Source organism: Sphaerodactylus townsendi, linkage group LG11, assembly GCF_021028975.2.
Source record: "Sphaerodactylus townsendi isolate TG3544 linkage group LG11, MPM_Stown_v2.3, whole genome shotgun sequence".
NCBI lineage: Eukaryota > Metazoa > Chordata > Lepidosauria > Squamata > Sphaerodactylidae > Sphaerodactylus > Sphaerodactylus townsendi.
Genome location: NC_059435.1, coordinates 37,960,996 through 37,979,341, shown reverse-complemented (window position 1 = coordinate 37,979,341; position 18,346 = coordinate 37,960,996). Strand labels below are relative to the sequence as shown.

General features: G+C 41.2%; 1 protein-coding gene across 2 annotated transcripts in view; it reads right to left on the bottom strand.

Moving 5' to 3' along the window:
• TBC1D5 (TBC1 domain family member 5) overlaps window positions 1-18,346 on the bottom strand; it is a 336,693-nt gene that overhangs the window by 167,183 nt on the left and 151,164 nt on the right. For both annotated transcript variants that reach the window (XM_048510711.1, XM_048510712.1), the window contains exon 4: window positions 16,219-16,285. In XM_048510711.1, coding sequence (XP_048366668.1) covers window positions 16,219-16,285 — 67 coding nt within the window. The remainder of the gene's footprint in view (window positions 1-16,218; window positions 16,286-18,346) is intronic.

The window sequence follows — 18,346 nt, the reverse complement described above, 5'->3', positions numbered from 1 at the left end:
GATTGTGGCATGACTGGAGGTGTTCCAGAAGAATTCCCAGGGGTGGAGCTGACTTTAGTCAGCTTCTACAAGGTTTTGGAGCCAGGAACGTCCCCGATGCAACCCTTAGACTTATGCTACCGGAAAGGATGGCATAAGTGCTTTGAGACATGGAGGGCTTTCAGGCAGCTGGAGAGTCTCTGGTGTTTGCTGCCTCCCTGCGCCACGTGGAAGCCTTCTGGAGGTGAAGCATTGGTGGTGCTGCCCTTGGCCATCATAGACATGATATTTACTTACATAGTTTGTAAACCACTTCTCAGCAGAACTGGTCCCAAGGCAGTGCACAACAAAAAAGAACTACATCTAAATTAATTTAAATGAAACCAGGAACAAATAATTGAAAATCACCAATTCAAGTCAAGTTAACTCCAGTCAGTTATGATTTTATTTTCAGATTTTAGAGATGTATACCATACAATCTAAAACAATCTCTTCCTAAAATCTGAGATAGCTCAAGAGAATCCAGCAGAGAGTAAAAAAAATAAAAACAGGCACTTAAAGAACACACAAATCCTCACTAATTTATGGAAAAAAGGTCTTCATTTGAAACCTAAAGCTAAATTAATTGACCTTCTGATGGGATACAATGGGGTTATATCATGAGGGTTGTGACAGAGCTTTCTCCGCAGCCCAAAACTGCTCAGCAGGAAGCCCTTGTGCAGATGCAATGAAGTGAAGATGTACAAACCTCCTCCAGACATTACAGGCATGATCAGTGGCCCCAGCCAGTCAGATGAACCCACCTTTACTTATGCTGTAGTTATCTGCTAGTTCATTTCTGTTCAGGCAAATAGTGAATTGAGAATTACACCAACAGAATCCCTAATCGGCCCTGTCCTCTCAATACCCACTACATACACTAGAAATTGGGACTCTGGTTAATAAAGAACTTTAAAAAAATGATGGAAGAAACAGACTGCAATCTATAATCCAGCCTTTGCTAATGATTCACTGAGAAACTCAGTAGACAGAGTTGGAAGTAATCAATCCTCATTCCCCACTCCACCCAACTCAGAGACACAGATAAGGACATAAGAAAGAGCCTGCTGGAACAGACCAGAGTCCATCTAGTCCAGCACTCTGCTACTCACAGATGCCTTTGGGAGCTCACATGCAGGATGTGAAAGCAATGGCCTTCTGCTGCTGCTGCTGATAGCTTGCCCTGCACGTGGAACAGGTAGAGTTTCTGAGAATGCCACCTTGGGCATCCTGGACTTCAACCTGTTACTTAGCAGCCTAAATTTAGCCTCCAGAACCTCCTGGCTACATTTCCAAATGTCGTTGGTGCCAATGTGGACCACAACTGCTGATTCCACCCCAGCACTAACAGCCTGTTTAGCCTATCTAGATCTAGTTAGGCTCTTCATTCAAGATGTCCTGAATGCCTATTGTTGGCTGCACTGAATGTCTGAATGGGGAAGGAGTTTAAGATGCTTATTTCACAATAAGATTCAATCTGTATGTTTCAATATGGTGGTTTGGAAGAAAAGTCAGTGGGGTGCTCTAGAGAGTTAGATCTGAGAGAGTTAGGTTAAAATCCCACACTACCATAAAGTTCACTGGGTGATCTTGGGCCAGTTGCACTCTCAGTGTGATGGACCTCAAAAGGCTGTTGTGAGGATAAAATAAGTAAGAAAGAACCATGCATGCTTCCCTGAGCTCCATGGAAGAAGGGCAAGATATAAATAGACCAGATATTTCTCCCACCTACCCAAAAGCAAATTATTCCCAATTTTCATAAAATTCAACCCACTGCAGAAAAAGTAAAGGGAACAAACGAAGTTTCCCTGGATCTCTGATCTTTCACAAGTATGTGTACAGGAATTTAAATGACTTTTAAAATATCAACACCCATAATCTTACTGGCAGAGCCTAGCATATCCCTGCAACAGAAAGGTACCCAGATGGTTCTGTCACCCTTGCCAGACTTTGGTTTGTGCTCCAATGGCAATAGCAAAAGTCACTGCTTGCATTACAGCAGCTAAAACAAATTCACAGTGTGCATCAGCCTGGCAGAGCTGCCAAATACTGCTGATTTCAAAATGACTGCATATACTTTCAGCATCATACTTTCTTCCTCATTTCAAAAAGGTAGTAGTGAGGAGATGGTGAAGGAGAGAGAGAGAGAGAGAGAGAGAGAGAGAATGAGAGAGAGAGAGAAGGGGAGAAATGAAAGAGAAGAAATACATTTCATAGGTCACATAAATTATTAACATTTGTTTGAATGAAGAGTTTCGTTAAATGAACTATAAGTATGTTGAAATATATTAACCACAGAGCTTCTGCTCCCCTAAAAGTCTGAAAAAGGTCGTTTCCCCACTTACCATCGACCACCCTTTGCTGCGTGCTACTCTCAGTGCATGTCATTTCTGGCGCGCTCCCGGGCTTCCCCACAACCCTACATTGCATGGGGTCATCAAAAGGCGCCATTTTGAGGAGTGCCAGGAATGACGCGTGCTGAGGGGGCGCGAGAGCGGCAGCATCGGGGCGGCTGCGTTGTCGCCGCCCCTGTAGTGAGGAGTGCCGTGGGACCCCACACTACTTGGCGAGAATAGCGCGCAGCAGATGGTAAGTGGGGAAACAACCAAAGAATAAAGAATTCTAGATGTTGAATACTATAGGGTTCTGTCAGAGAAAACCCTACTATATGAAATTACTCAAAGTGTTAGGAACTGCAGCTGCTCATCTGTAGACTCCTAAACTCCTAAACATGGCCAACAACTTGTTCATGGTTCTGGGGCAGATGTTCTTGCTTTTCAGTTGCTCAGAACCATATAAGCCATCTAAAGATCACGTCATTAAGATCAGAAAATGTGCAATTCAGCATCAGTAGAAGCACACTATCATGATTTGAACTACTGAGTTTAAATGAATCTCAAAACTTCATGTTTACTTCTTTGGTCACACACACTTTAGTAATGCGGAACTTCCAGAATGTGCATGATGAGAGGATTAGTCAAAACTTTAAAAGCCCATGGAAAAGATCTTAATAAAAAGCACATATTTTTCCATACTACTAAAGGACAGGTAGAGTTTTTCACAACATGTGCAAGGGTTTAGAAATTAAATACAACTGTTGTGAATTGTTTCTTAGATAATGATGCTTCCAGTTGAGGGAATAAGGTTTCAGGAAGGAGATGCTGTTTCTCCTGCTCCATTCCTTTTTGCTAATGTTGCTCCCAGAGACTGTTCCAGTTTCCTTGCATGAATGGAAGGATCAGCTCCCTTTCACAATGGCTTGTCCTAGAAACAAGAGAGTCTTGGGATCAAGATGACCATGAGCATACTGTTGTAAAAATGCACTCGGGGCAAGTGCTGGGCACTGTACCTACCCCCACCCCCACAGCTTGCACCCCCACAGCTGTGCCTGAGGCACCCCCGTTTCTCAGCCTATCACCACACAGGAGCCCACAGGGTGCTGGGTTGTGCCTGGGATCTGCGAGGTGCACAGGGCCCACCCCCAACAGCATGGGCAGGCCGCGTAGTGCTGGCATGTCCTGGTCAACAACGGGGATTTAAGGGGCTGGGGAGAGGGGCAGTGGGTGTATAAGGGGGTGGGTGGGCAGACAACTTGGAGGTATGAAAAAGCAGCCAGTAAGCAGGTTAGCTGCTTGCTCCTGGGGAAGAGGGTGGGGGGGGGGATAGCCCAGCGTGCCTTCATATGACACACTGAAGTACTGCCTTGGTTGTCTGTCCCCTCTGCCCCCCTAGATTCACTACTGAAGACAATCAGGAGCAAGAATCACTTCCTGTGTGCGCACCTCTTCCCTATGATTCACTGCTGTTGCCTCTGGAAGGGACATATTCCAGTGGTAGAATGTGTTTTCAACATTCTGAGTCAGGTAACTGAGCCATTAACCTCCAGTACTGTCTTCCCTGTCAGTGGCTTTCAAGCTGTGAAGGGTCTTTTAACAACTGCTATTTGAGATTGTCTAACTCAAAATGCTAGTGACTGCATCTAGGAACTTATACATACTCTACTTCTTATAACTCACAGATCTCTATGATCATTCCCAGACATCTCCAACCAGTAAAAATTCCCAGACAACCAGTAAAATGGTTTCCAGTACGAGGGATGGGTAAGATCTGTCTGCTAGAGGCTTTGGATATCTGCTGCCAGTTACCTATTAACAGTGGTCTGATTCAGTATAAGGCAACTTGATGGCTAGGGAGCACCCACAATTCAGTCATGAATGTAGGAGGTCCTAGATTTAATCCTTACCATTTACAGTTCAAGTATCTCAGGTACTAGGGTTTTGCTAAAAATCTTTGAGAATTGCTATTAATCACAGCAAAGTATATGGAATTAGATACACTTACTTATGCATGTCCCAAGGTCCATCATAGAAGGCAGTAGAATAAGAAATGCCTGATAGGAAACATATTCTATAGTATGCATCATTTTCTGCTGCTATAAGAGTCTAATGACCCTTTACCAAAAGAGGACACAGAGTCATGCAGCATACATGGAACAACATCTGTTTATAATGCATATAAGACAATAGAGTTATTAAACTAACACCCAGTTGTTGCATTTTCTCCCTCTCTGAATATTTTTCTCTCGTTTTTTTCCAACAGGTGTTTCATACAACAGAAATATTCAGTGATGCACCTGCAGATAATTTGAAATTGCAGACAAAACCTGTCCATTTAATAAAAATACTGCATTAATGTAATAAATATGGAGATCGCAGACATTAAACAAGCAATGTCTCTAACAATGGGCAACAAGGTTCTTGCACAGTACACAGATATTCAAACTCAAAATGCCAGAGACTGAACTCAGAAACTTTTACATAGACACTTATCATTTTTATTTATTTATTATTAGATTTTTATACCGCCCTCCCCCGGAGGGCTCAGGGCGGTGTACATCCATGATCAGTTTCAGAGATCTTCATTGGTTACTCTGCTCCAGTGTAGATTCTGTGTTCCTATTTATTGTCGAAGGCTTTATTGTCTACAGGTTAATTGTCTACAGGCTAATGGTTACTCTAATACAGAAATCAGAAGGGCTGCAAGACCAAGAACAAACCACATGAACAAAGATAAAGAGCCATCAAGAGGGAAAGTGTTCTGTACCATACATCAAAGGGAACCACACTGATCTAGCATAGGAAAAACTGATGAAGAAGCACAACCTACAAAACAATCTACAGACCCACTAAGAAAAATTCAACAGATGCTTCACAGTTCAGCAAAGGATAAGAGGGATCCCTTTAGCTACTGCAGGAGTCTATCGCATACCAAATGCAGCTGTGAGACAAAGCTCTATATAGGAACCACTCAAACACCAGCATACAGACCACGTATCAAAGAACACGAAAGGCAACTGCAGAACCTATTTCAGCCAGAAAAAAATCAGCTTAATAGCAAGAACACATGATAAACCAACCTGGACATAGAATATTATTTTGAAAAAAACAGAAATTCTGGACCACTCTGAAAGCCACTATGTCCAGACTACACAGAGAAGCAGGTGAAATCCATAAGCACATGGACAATTTTAACAGGAAAGGAAAGAAAACTATGAAAATGAAACAGAACTTGGCTGCCAGTGTTGAAAAAAAAATACTAGAGTCAAGACAGAGTCTGACCAGCTCCACACAAACACAGGATGACCATAGACAAAAGAAACAAAGGCCAGGATACTTCTATTCAGATGCTCCCACCAAGTGACCTTGCTATCTCGAGTGTTACGCACATGCTATAGTCTTCATGACTACGCATACTTCTATTCAGATGCCCTCAACTATTGACCTGGCTGCCTTCTTTGTTACTCACAGACAAGGTTTCTCCACCCACCCTGGACACTCCAACAGATATATATACTCCACTTGCTTTCCCAACATCAGATCCTCTGAAGATGCCAGCCACAGATGCAGGCGAAACGTCAGGAGAGAATGCTGCTAGAACACGGCCATACAGTCCGGAAACCACACAGCACCCATGTGTTCCTATTCTTCTCAGCGGGTGATAACCTTATTCTCCAGGGCCAGCAGCAGATTTTAGTATTTGTATCATGCATCTATCACCACTCAAGAGGGTGGGTATACCTTACAGATGCCTAGAAGCCCAAGGGAGTCCCAGGCTGCAAGCCCATTTCCATGATAAGATCAATTCATGTCATTGTAGAAATTCCCTTTTATGATTCATAAAATTATATGGATGTGATAGGACTGCAGACTGCACACATGTGTTACAAACTTGCACTTAGTCCAAAAGACAACTTGGACTAAGACAACTTAGACACTGAGCTGTTGTGTTCTGAAACAGGAGGAACCCCCCAGATGGACATATCATGTTCCCATGTCCAGTACAGCCTGGTTCCCTCTCAAAGGTAGTAGGGGCCATTATGCCAAACGTTCCCAGAGGGGGAAGCTGTCATGCTTATTCACATGGTGCGTTCCTCATCTCCGAACTTATATTTGATGTTTTTTCTCTATTCCATGATATTGGTTGGGTCTGCTGACAGGAGCTGGATTGGGTGGGTTTGTCTTAACTCTTTTGACGTTTTTAGCTTCTTTCTTTTTAGTGCTTTGTTTTTCTTCTGTGTTTTCATTCACTGTTTTCCTTTTCTTCTTTCTCCCTTCCTGTCTTTCCACTCCTTTCCAAAACTCCCAGGCAGCAGATGCGGCTTGGACTGCCCCTAAATAGGGCTGGTGGGGTATATTTCTGCTTACTAATGTTTACAATTTTATCCACTACAGAGCCTCAGTTTATGAATTATCTGTAAGCTAACAATCATTGAACGTCAAGGGAACCTTAATAAGCTCAAACAAATATGCTATACTCCAAGAGATTTGCATATCTCAGGGAAACAAGACAGACTTGCTAAGGAATGGGTGGGAGAAGCCAACTTTTTCTTGCACTTTGCCTTTTGGTATGGGAGAGGCTCAAAAGACAATAAAAGGAACTTCCCAAAAATGGGTGTCAGGTTTCCAACCCCTGGGCTCAGAGGCGGAGCGAGGAGAAACTGAACCTGGGGCCCGCATGAGCCCTGCCCCTGCCATGGCATCGCCCACCCCCACCCACCCTGCCTGGAACGCCCCCGGAACGCTCTCCTATGCCACTGCTCTGCCTGGGGCATTGCCCCCCTGCCCCATGGGCGCTATGCCACTGCCTGGGCTCCTGCTGTTGCTGTGTGGATTGGCAAGAGCCACCATGAGGTCACCGTGTCCCCAGTCCCAAAAGCTCCCAGGCTTGATAGCAGATGGCTCACAACAGTATCCAAGGCTTCATATATGCCTACTGGCTTCTTGTCTGATGATAGCAAGACAAAAACTAACAGCCCAATCCTACTGGGTGGGGGGAACGGGTTGATGGAGGTGGCATAGGGCCATACTAGCATGTTTGCCCCCTCCACCTGAAAGTGACTTGGAGGCAGTGCAACACCATGGCAGCAGTGCTGTCCCCGGTCACCAGGAGCTTGTGGATTGGGCTGCTCAACACACAACTACTAATCAGACTTAATTTAGTGAAAGCAGGAACTTGTATCTTACCTAGTTCTGCATTACATATATGGATAGCATGCAAGATGCAAATCTTTCAAGATCTGAAGAAAAATTCTTTGGAACCCATGAATTAAGTAAAACATGGATCTGACCTTTATACTGTACAAAATAATGGGTGAGAATCTCAATTCAGTAAAATACATTTAACACTTTGAAATAGATTTTCAGAAACATCTAAATATATAAAAATTATAATTAAGCCTTAAATTTGTCCTCAACATTAAATGCTCTACAGCAAAATGAAGGCCTAGCTTCCTTTACAATTTCCAAAAACCATAGTGAAATCATAGTGAAGAAAGAACAGTGAAATAAAAGTTAAAAATGCTCACCTTCACTTTTATTTCATAGGTCACTGTTATATCTTCTAATAAGATAATTAAAAACATGCAAGCAGCTGGTACTGCAGCTAAACAGATTAATGTAATAGTCTGTAGTTATATGTGCTGGCAAGAGTTCACCTCTTTGGCGAGGAGAAGGTCAGCTGCCCTTGGGAAGAAGAGGAAGACAGTATTTCTACTTTCTAGTTTATCTACATTGCAGTCCATGATTTGTGGCCAAGAGAATTGCCCTCTTCAGTGTCCGCAATAAAATACATTTCATCAGAGTCTTCCCAAATTATCAACCACTTTGCATTTAAAGATCCCAATAATCTCCTACAACCAAACCTACTGTAATACTTTAGTAGAGACAGAAAAATTCAGTGGCAATGATAAATCAAATAGAATATAAGATCACAAGCCAAAAATGTAATCTCACAGCAAACTAGTGAGAATTTTAAAATATCATCAAGAACACTTCTAAATACCACATACATATCACACGAGGTTGGTATTTGTGAAAGTTCATAAAATGAACTAATAGTTCAGGAACATTAACAGAACAGCATAACCCATCCAAAAGAGTCCATACAATAGGATGTATTGATATTGCTGCAAAGTTTTTCTAACCTCATGCTGTCCATACAGGCAACCCTATTGACCTAGACAACCACTCACAGGAAAGGAAGTGAGGAATATTTAAGAGAGTTAGGGCTGAAAGATCACAATGCAGGGAGCAGTGTCCATACAGGCAACCCTATTGACCTTGCCAGTCTCTCACAGGAAAAGAAGTGGGGAGTACTTAACAGGCTTAGGACTGAAGGATCACAATGGAAGTAGTAGTGAGCAAAGGGGAGAGAGGCCCACAGAAATAGGAATGTCTGGAGGGTGAATGGAGAGGGGAAGAATGCTTTGCATGCACTGCAAAATGCACTCTTTATTTTAGAACAAATTTAGGAGGATGCCAGAGTTCCCCCCCTCCATTTCAGAATAAATTTAATATGCTGCTGGCACAGATTTTTGTAACTTCTGCTTTCACATTCCATCCTTCCCATTTCTTGGCTCCTGCCTGAAAGTTTGTTAACCCCTTTAAAACTGGTTTTCTTTTAATTGAAACTTCATGTAAAAATATGCTTCGGACTGGGAGAGACAAAAATCCCCCCACCCACCCCTGAAGTGTGCAATCAAATATATTTAAATGGTAGATTCCTCACACATTTATATCTGTACATACAAAAACACTTCTCTCCTACAATCATTCTGAAGTCTTTCTCCAAACACCTCAAAGTTGGAGGCCCTTGATTTATTTTTGGCGTGGCAGATATCAGCCACAGAGCTCTTTCCTTGGGTTTCTGGGAGATTCCCCATGGGCGATTAATTGTGTGATACTCATGTGATAAATCACGCTTTTAATCAGAACTCCCCATCTCTCAAGTGCCAAACACGGCTTCATCAAGGTTCTGGCGCACGTCCCCCCATCACACATTTTTTCAGAACCTGCATTAAAGTACACCTTTTAGCCAATCAAGCGCCGAAGCCAATTTGGTGGGGAGAAACAGGGGACAGATGCGTCTTATTGTTCCAGCCCTTGGAGCCTTCCAGCCAATCAGTGTGCAGCTGGCTGTGCGCCAAGCGTATACCCTTTTTTGCTGGGCGTGGCTACGGAGCAATGAAATAGCGTTGCTACAAGACAATGATTTGTAAAAATTATTCATATGTGCCTACATACAGCATAAAAACAAAAATAAGAATATGAATTTTCAATCAGGGGCGATCTAATAGCCAGTCAAACAACAAAAAAGGTCCCACCCCAACACAACGTGACAGCCAATCAGGACGAGGAAGAACAGACCCACTGAGCAGATCGCATGTTTGTGGGGAGTGTTACATTGCTTGAATCCTTGATAGACATCAAGGTCTTCAGTGGAGTGGGGAGGGAGAATGCATGATGATTTTATTCATGATTGAATCTGAGGACCTTGGATTTGACTGAACATAGTAAATGCCCAAGGCTTTAGTAACTCAAACTAATTGAGGTTCTCTGTTGGAGACACTAGAGATGGATCTCCAACACTATCTTCAGAAGAAGGCACTGAAGTATCCTCAGACATGGAGGGATTACAGCAAGGGTAAAAAGACTGACAAAGGCAATGGAATCCTTGCAGTTTGTGTTACTGATGCTAACCTTTTCCCCTGATCTATTGGAGGCAGAAAAACCTCAAAAACATCATCCCCTGATAAGGGAGATAAATGTCTGCTGAACAGAGGGGATGCTGCCCTTGGAAAATAGAGGGGAACAGGAGATCTACGATGGGTGACCCAGATGGTAAGGGGAGTAGAAGTTTTGATGTGAGACTCCCTGATTCTGACCATGACTATCATGGAAACTCTGACAAGAAGGAGATTGCAACTGATGATGTCAAAGAGGTAGATGATCCAGAGGAACAGTGTTGCACTTACCTGTGTAATAGTGGTTCATTGAGTGGGCTTATGTGCAAGAACACATCACAACTGCTCATGCACAGGCCCACTACAGATAGAGTAGAAAGCTAATTTCTGATCTGTAACTTTCAGAGCACTTACCGCCCCCCCCCCCTTTGCTCAGGCAGGAACTTTCCTGCCTAAATGTCTGTGTAAAACAGATGAAGAGAAGTGTGTTCCCTCAATGTATTGTTGAATTGTGTTCCCTCAGTATTGTCAAACTGTGTTCCATCAGTTTTCCTACGGCCACCACAGTTTATGAGGGCAATCACATGGCTGCACGGCAGATGTTGTAGTGCTGCTTCAGGCTGGAGTGAAGGACGAGACTATTGCTATGGAATTTTGTGAATGGGGAGTCCCGAAGTAGATCCCCCGAGTCATCCACCTTCCCTGCAGATGTTATAGCAACCAGAAACGCTGTTTTGTATTTAGCTCAAACGATACCATTGGCTCAAACAATTTACTCATGAGCTGGAGAGAACAAAGGTCAGGTTCCACTCCAGAACTGGGGCCCTGACAGAGGAGTACAAGTTATTAAGCCCTCTCATAAACCTCTTAGAGGAGGGGTATGACAAAATGGAAGTGGAACCAAAACCCATATGAAAGGCTGAGGCAGATTCTGCATGGGCCAAAAACAGTGGTTGAAAACGGTATAAAAGGGTTTAAAAGGGTTTACACCACTTTCACACTGCTGTTTTTGGCCCATGTGGAATCCACCTGATAGTGCTGACAAATAAACTTAAATGGAGGAGGTGGATAGGATGGAATACTTTAAATGCAACAGAAACTCAAAAACTGAGATGACGGAATAGGATTCCAGGACACCTCCTTGGCCATGGGCCCACTAGGTGAATCTTTCCCACTTATAAATGACCATCTTGGCTTTCTTGGTAACAAGAGCATCATCCTAATTCTCTGCAGCCAAAACTCTAAGGCAGTATTAGTCTGTTAACTTGAGGCTGGCCACATCATGATGGCACACCTTTCCCACTGTCATAAGGTCAGGAGCCTGCAGAAAAGAGTAAATGCACCCTCTGCTGTGGTCTTCTGTTCTATTAGGGTGTGATAACTATGGCCCAGGATCTGTCAGTTTGAATCTTTGATATGACCCTGCTCAATAGGGCAAATGGAAGAAAGATGAAAAACATTCAGCTGTTCTAGCAGAACTAGAATGCATCTCCCAGGGAACCCCCTCACATCCCTACCATCAAGCAGTATACCTGGCACTTCCTGTCCTTGTTGGAAGTGAACAGATCTATGTGGGGGTGATCCATGCATGGAGAGATCACCCAGGACCATATGTGAAATGTCTCTCTGCATAGGCAGGTTGAGGCAGTGCCCTCTTCCTTGCTTGACTACATAGCACCTCGCTGTGGTGTTGTCTGTCCTAATCAGGATGTTTTCCCCTCACAGCATCCCTGAAAACAAGACAAGGGCAAACCTTACAGCTCTGTCTAACAGGTTGATATAGTAAGAGTTCTCTGATGCTTAATATGCTGGCCCTCACCCTGATAAGGAGGCATATGCATCATAGCATTATGTCCCAGAGTGTATCCACAACTGAAGCTGTCTGACCACTGACCTAGGGATTGGCAGTATTTTAGAAGGACTGTCAATTGGGGGTTGTAGTTGCACATGAACCAGTTCAGATTGGACTCATAAACAGTCTAGGGACCAACAGCATTTCAGGCTTGTCAGTTGGGGGTTGTAGTTGGACATGAACCCATTTCGATTGGATGCATAAACAGAGCCTTCTCACAAGTGATAGGGCCCAGGTAGAATCTTGGTTTGCTGAGGGTCTGTGGACATGGCTAGAGCAACAGTAGAAGGAGACTTGGGATAAATCCAATAAAACATGGACAAAAGTTCATTTTAAAGCATACTGAGTGGCAGTGTCAGTAACACTTTTCTGCTATCATTGTATCTGCACAGCATAGGCCAATGGAACTGTTTTGGGTGGTCTGCTGGGGTCTGGCCTGCTGGAGAAGGTGGGGTGTTATGTGGCCAGCTGCCACCATTTAGTTCAGCACTTTGCAGATAAAATTTCCCTCATCCATTCCAACTTGGACTCTATGTTAGGGTCACATGGTGCTGACTTGTCGAACTGTTTGGGGTACTTTTCAGTTTAGTCACTCTGAGGATATGGACAAGATCCATGGAACTTTTTCCAAATAGGACTCTAGAACTCTGTCCCTTTCTGTTGCAGATATTGTTGCAGTGGGTGAAGATACTTTTGTTTAATTTGGAATTCAGTTAGTGATCCTCCTTCCTAATCAATGTTTTAATTGCTGTTTTTGTGTTTTGTACATATTTTAACACAATTTTAAAGTGTTTTAATGAGTGTTTGGGGAGTTGATTTTAATGATTTTGAAATGTGCTTTTGATGTGTAATTTTTAATTTGTTATCTGCCTTGGTAGCGTAGCATAAATTTTGTAAGTAAGTAGGTCAATAAATAAATGGACACACAAAAGTTTGAATGTAGAATACTGTACCTGTAGATATTTCTCCAGGTCGTGTGAGTCAAATAAAACACTTAGTGGTCTTTTTCTCCCCTCTGAAATTGGATCTCAGATCCTTATATAAACATTTTCCCTCCATATAATGGGAGGAAAAACACTTGCATATGCAGGGAAAAGCACTTTCACATACAGAAATTTAGATCACACCTTCTTTCAATAATAGTAAGAAAGCCATTCAATTAGAAATATTAGGGTACTAAAAATAACAGCAATTGTTATATTATTAAATCAAATCTGCAACCTCATGTACAATTTCATGGGCATACATCTTATTAAAATCAATGTGATTCAAAGGTATACAACCACACAGGATTGTCGCCATTGTTCCTTCCCACATTGTTTTTTTCCATTTTTCTTTTTATATAAATAAATACAATGGTTTTTATTTTAACTGTTAACAGTCTCACAGCTGCAAGGGTCCTTACAAGGACCCTGTGGAGATTTGATGTTCAACCTATTCTCAGCCAGCTACATTGTTTGCTGATATACTTCTGGATCAGGTTCATGGTGCTGGTTTTAACCTTTAGAGCCCGTAGAAGTCTTGAACCCTCATAGTTGTGGGACCATCTCTTCGACTATGGCCCCCTAAGGGTGCATCGCTCAAGTTCTCAAAATCTATTGGAAGTTCCTGGCTTGAGAGCTGTCTGGTTGTCCTCAACCAGGGCCAGGGCCTCTTTGGCCATGGTCCCTGCCTGGTGGAACTCTTTGTCTGAGGAGACAAGAGCCCTGTTGGATCTGACCCAGTTTCCCAGAGCCTGCAAGAATGAGATGTTCTGCAAGGCACATGATTGAGGACTTTTGGCTGCTCTACTACATTCACTGGTTACTGGGCAGAGCCCTTCCTCTTCCATATGCTCCCCTCAATCCCACTCCCCACTTTCAAATTTTTAGGAATCAGCTCTGCTAGGAACTTAAGCCACCATCTTATTATTTGTATTATTTTTTGGATTTTAATCTATTATTAAATGTATATTTGCCTTATTATGTGCCCTGAGCCCTTCTATAATGGGGAGGGTTGGTATTTTAATCATACTCTCTGTCTCTCCCTCCCTCCCTCCCTCCCTCCCTCTCTCTCACACACACACACACACACACTCTTCAGCAAACTCATTTTGTTTTAAAAACATTATCATGAATTTAGTTTATTTTTCATAGCAATCTTGTCTACCTTTTGCAACCGAACTTCTAACTTGAAGCAGGAAAATTTACAGCCAGCCTCATTATATGTTTGGAGTTGCTTGTTACTGAGCATAAAATATTCATTTCACATCTTAAATGCTGTAATACTACTTAATAGCAGTGTCAGGTCTGCCAACTATTAAAAGCCAGATATCAACCCCTCTCTTAACATACTGTATGTCCTAGCTACATCATTTTCACTTTCTTTCTAATTGTAACAATAAACTAATGCTATTGCACTTCACAAAAGGTAGAGGTTGATTTTAAAATAATGACTTAATGATATTTTAGCACAGTTATGCTCTACCTCTTATTTTAAAAGAACAATTACTATCCAGTAAACTATGTAGGCAGTACACTATGATACTCTCACACAAACTCTTAGGGCTATGACACTTGACTTCATGACAATCAGCAGCAAATTCAATGTCAAGATAGAGAAATGTATTTTCAGTCATAAAGTCCCATTTGATATGAATAATATAGACCAAATGATCTGTGATCAACTACTGTATGAAACTTATGATCAAATTTGCAGCTAATATCAAATCACTTAAGATTGGGAAAATCAGTGCAGATTGTGAAGAAATATAGGAGAATATCCCTAAACTGGGTGAGTGGCATTTCCCCCGAAAATAAGACAGTGTCTTATATTAATTTTTGCTCCCAAAGATGTGCTATGTCTTATTTTCAGGGGATGTCTTATTTTTCTGTGTTCTGTTCGCCGGGCATGCTTCCAAACAAAAACTTTGCTACGTCTTACTTTCGGGGGATGCCTTATATTTCGCACTTCAGCAAAACCTCTACTACGTCTTATTTACAGGGGATGTATTATATTCGGGGAAACAGGGTAAGTGGAAAATGACATGCACTGGAATGATAATTCCTAACTTTAAATATATGCCAATGGGATTTGAACTGCTGAGGTCAGTGGATAACTTAATGTCAACTCAATGTGTAGCAGCGGCTGGGAATTATTAGGAATGAGAATGAAATCAGAATGGCTAGTATAGTAATTCTGTGGTGTGGCCTCAATTTGAAGATTGTGTACAGTTATCATACCTAAAAACAATTTAAAAAATGCAGAGCTGGAAAAGCTCAAGAGTCTGTGGCTTTTTAATTAAAAAAGAAAAAGACTAGTAAGGGTGGACAAGATAAAGTCCTATAAAATTACAAATGGACTAGAGAAAACAGATAGATTTTTTTGTCTCCCTATGCCATAACATTAACACTTGGAGGCAGCCAATGGTTGATGGCAACAGAGTTAGAATAGACATACGGAAATATATAATTATACCGCAGAATTCATTGCCAGTGGATAGGAGCAGCAGAAAAAATCATAAGCAAGTGATGGCCATTATTTTATTTATTTATTTATTTATTTATTTATTTATTTATTTATTTATTTATTGGTCATATTTATATACCGCCCTCCCCCGAAGGATGATAGAGGATCTGACTGAAAAGAGTTGCTCAACAGGCTAACCTCCACACTGGACCGTTTCGCAGACAAATCCCATTGTAGACTTCAAATTGTTTTGATGAACTCACAGTAACTCTGCAAGTAGCAGTAATAGTATTAACAGTTATCTTTTTCCTATGCCTTTGCTTGCCCCATCCCCTGATTGCACCCTATTTTTGAATCATTTTTGTTTAGAGAGAATGACATGGAAGTTTCTATCTATTTTGTATATTATCAGGCTACACAGGGCTATTTGCTTTTAGCTGTCTTCCAGTATAAAAAATCTCAAAAAGGTACTCAAGCAATACTCAGAAAACACTATTCAATTCTGGTTTAACTATTCAATAATAAATGTAGGTGGAATATTGTTCACTGTGTGCATATGTTTAAATCAAATGCCGGTACCTTTTGTGTCATATCATTATGAGGGTTTTGTTTTTGTTTTGTTTTTTGCCATTAAGGCCTCTCATAAGTTCAGGCAAAATACCTCTTGAATAAAAGTTCAATACAATTTTGTAATACACTGGATATCTTCTGTCAATTCAAAACATGAGGCATTGCAAGAATACTTTTAATTCCCTTTTTGCAAACACCTCATCAAACAACAAATATGAAATTAAACTGTAAACATTTTTAAAAATCAGTATATTCCTACTCTAGGAATGTAAGAAAAGCCATCCAGCCATAAAACTGAAGAAATACTCACCTATAGGAAAGAAAAGTTCCATCAGAATCAGAGTCGTGATGAATACTTCCATTTTCATTGGACCCGCCTAGAAAGACAAACAAGACTACATGTTGGTTGGGATTAATAAGAATATAGGATGTGAAATATTAGATTTTTACACGATGCCATGGAAAGCCATACTTAATTACCTTGATCAACTGAATGCAATGCAGGTGCACATGTGTAACCACGTTAACTCCTTATATGTTACAAAAGTTGGGTGTTAAGCACTGTGATGCACAGAAGTAACCATCTAGGGTTCTTTTAGTCTCTGGATTGGACCAAACAGGAAAGATTTATCCTGAATCTTATTTAAAATTATTGACCATAGTTTTTTATTATGATAAAGTTGACGCTAGTAATAGAATTCTAAATCTGAACTATGCAAAGTAGTTTATCCCTCAACAATGATTCTACGAACAAGTTTACACATGTTTACACCTAACTTTTGAAGAATGGAGAATTGTGGTATGGTAATTTGCATGCATAAACAAGCCACAGACAACACAGAGAACTTCACCATCTGTCTCCTCAAGCAGTGAAGTCAATTGTTATACCTGGTTTTGGATCACCAAGATCTATTTACATGAGTTTGCCAAAAATCATTAAGGCAAGACTTTTATTGGGCCATTTTTTTTACTACTTGAACAAAAGTCACAAACTTGAAATGTTATGTTTTATCTTTGTACTGTAAAGTGTGCTACAGTATTAAACCTCATCACCACCTAATAAGAAAGAAAAAAAATGGGTCAAGTATACAATGGCCTGTACCCACAGACATGAATGATGAATTTGGTAGCATAATATTCTATGGTAAATACTTGAATCAGACTTATTAAAAGATATAGGTTATCGTCCCACTGAATAGTTATTAGATTGGAAACTATTACATAGAAGAACCAATGTTCTAGTTTGCCAACTCAGAAGCCACGTAAGCAGTGGTGGGATCCAAAAATTTTAGTAACAGGTTCCCATGGTGGTGGGATTCAAACTGTGGCATAGCGCCAATGGGGCTGGGCAGGGCACGAAAGGTGCGTGGCCGGGCATTCTGGGGCAGGGCATTCCTGGGCAGGGCTGTGGTAAGGACGCAGCCGCTGTGCCAGTCCTTGGGTGGGAAACGAATGCATGCAGACGCAGGCTGCCACGCACGCCGGTGCATCTCCTGCTAGACTGCTTCAAGTTCTGTGCTCTACTGCTGAGAGGAGGGCATAACTAAGGCAAAAGTCATGTGGCAAAATCACCAATTAGTAACCCCCTCTCGGCACACACAAATAATTAGTAATCTACTCTCGGGAACCTGTGAGAACCTGCTGGATCCCACCTCTGCACATAAGTCTGGGTAGGAAACTGCAGGTCTGTAATAACGCAATAAAAAGTTTCTTCTTTCCCCTATGCAATCCCAGCCTTCTGAAATAGGACTGTATGCATAAATGTATTATATATAAAGACAGGGAATATATTAACGGATATATTCACTTAATAATGACTTCATCAATTCCAGTGGAATTTGCTTGGAGGTGCTGCAATCGCAAAAATCACAACAGAGTACAAGTGGTACACATAGTAGTACATTCCTCCACACAATCCTGTGCTTAGGCATCATATCATGTGGAGAAAAGAATAGTCTTCATATACTGTAGCTCAGTTTAAGTATGTAATATATGTAGAATGTAGAAGATGAAGACATAGGGAAGGAGTTTGTAAGCCACTTTGAGAGAAAGGTGGGGTATGAATCCAAACTCTTCTACTTTTCTTATTTTAAACCTATTAAGTGGTAGAGAGTCATTCAGACAAAAAAAAAGATTTTGAAAAAAAAGATAGAAGGATAAACGTGTTTTGTTTTAGTCTTTCATCTTCTGCAAACCAAAAATAAAAAGATATATCACTGCTAAGAAAGTAGAACTGTATTAAATTATATTTTACTTGGTGATGTACGGCAGTAATCATATATGGAGATATATTATTTTAAAAGTGCATAATTTGTGATCTTGGAAAAGGAAATGCAGAAGAATCTGCTTACATTATGAAGTTATGAATTGAGATAGCATAGTTTTTAAATACTACATATTTCTATTTTTGCATATTTGAAGCTTAATAATTTAATGAT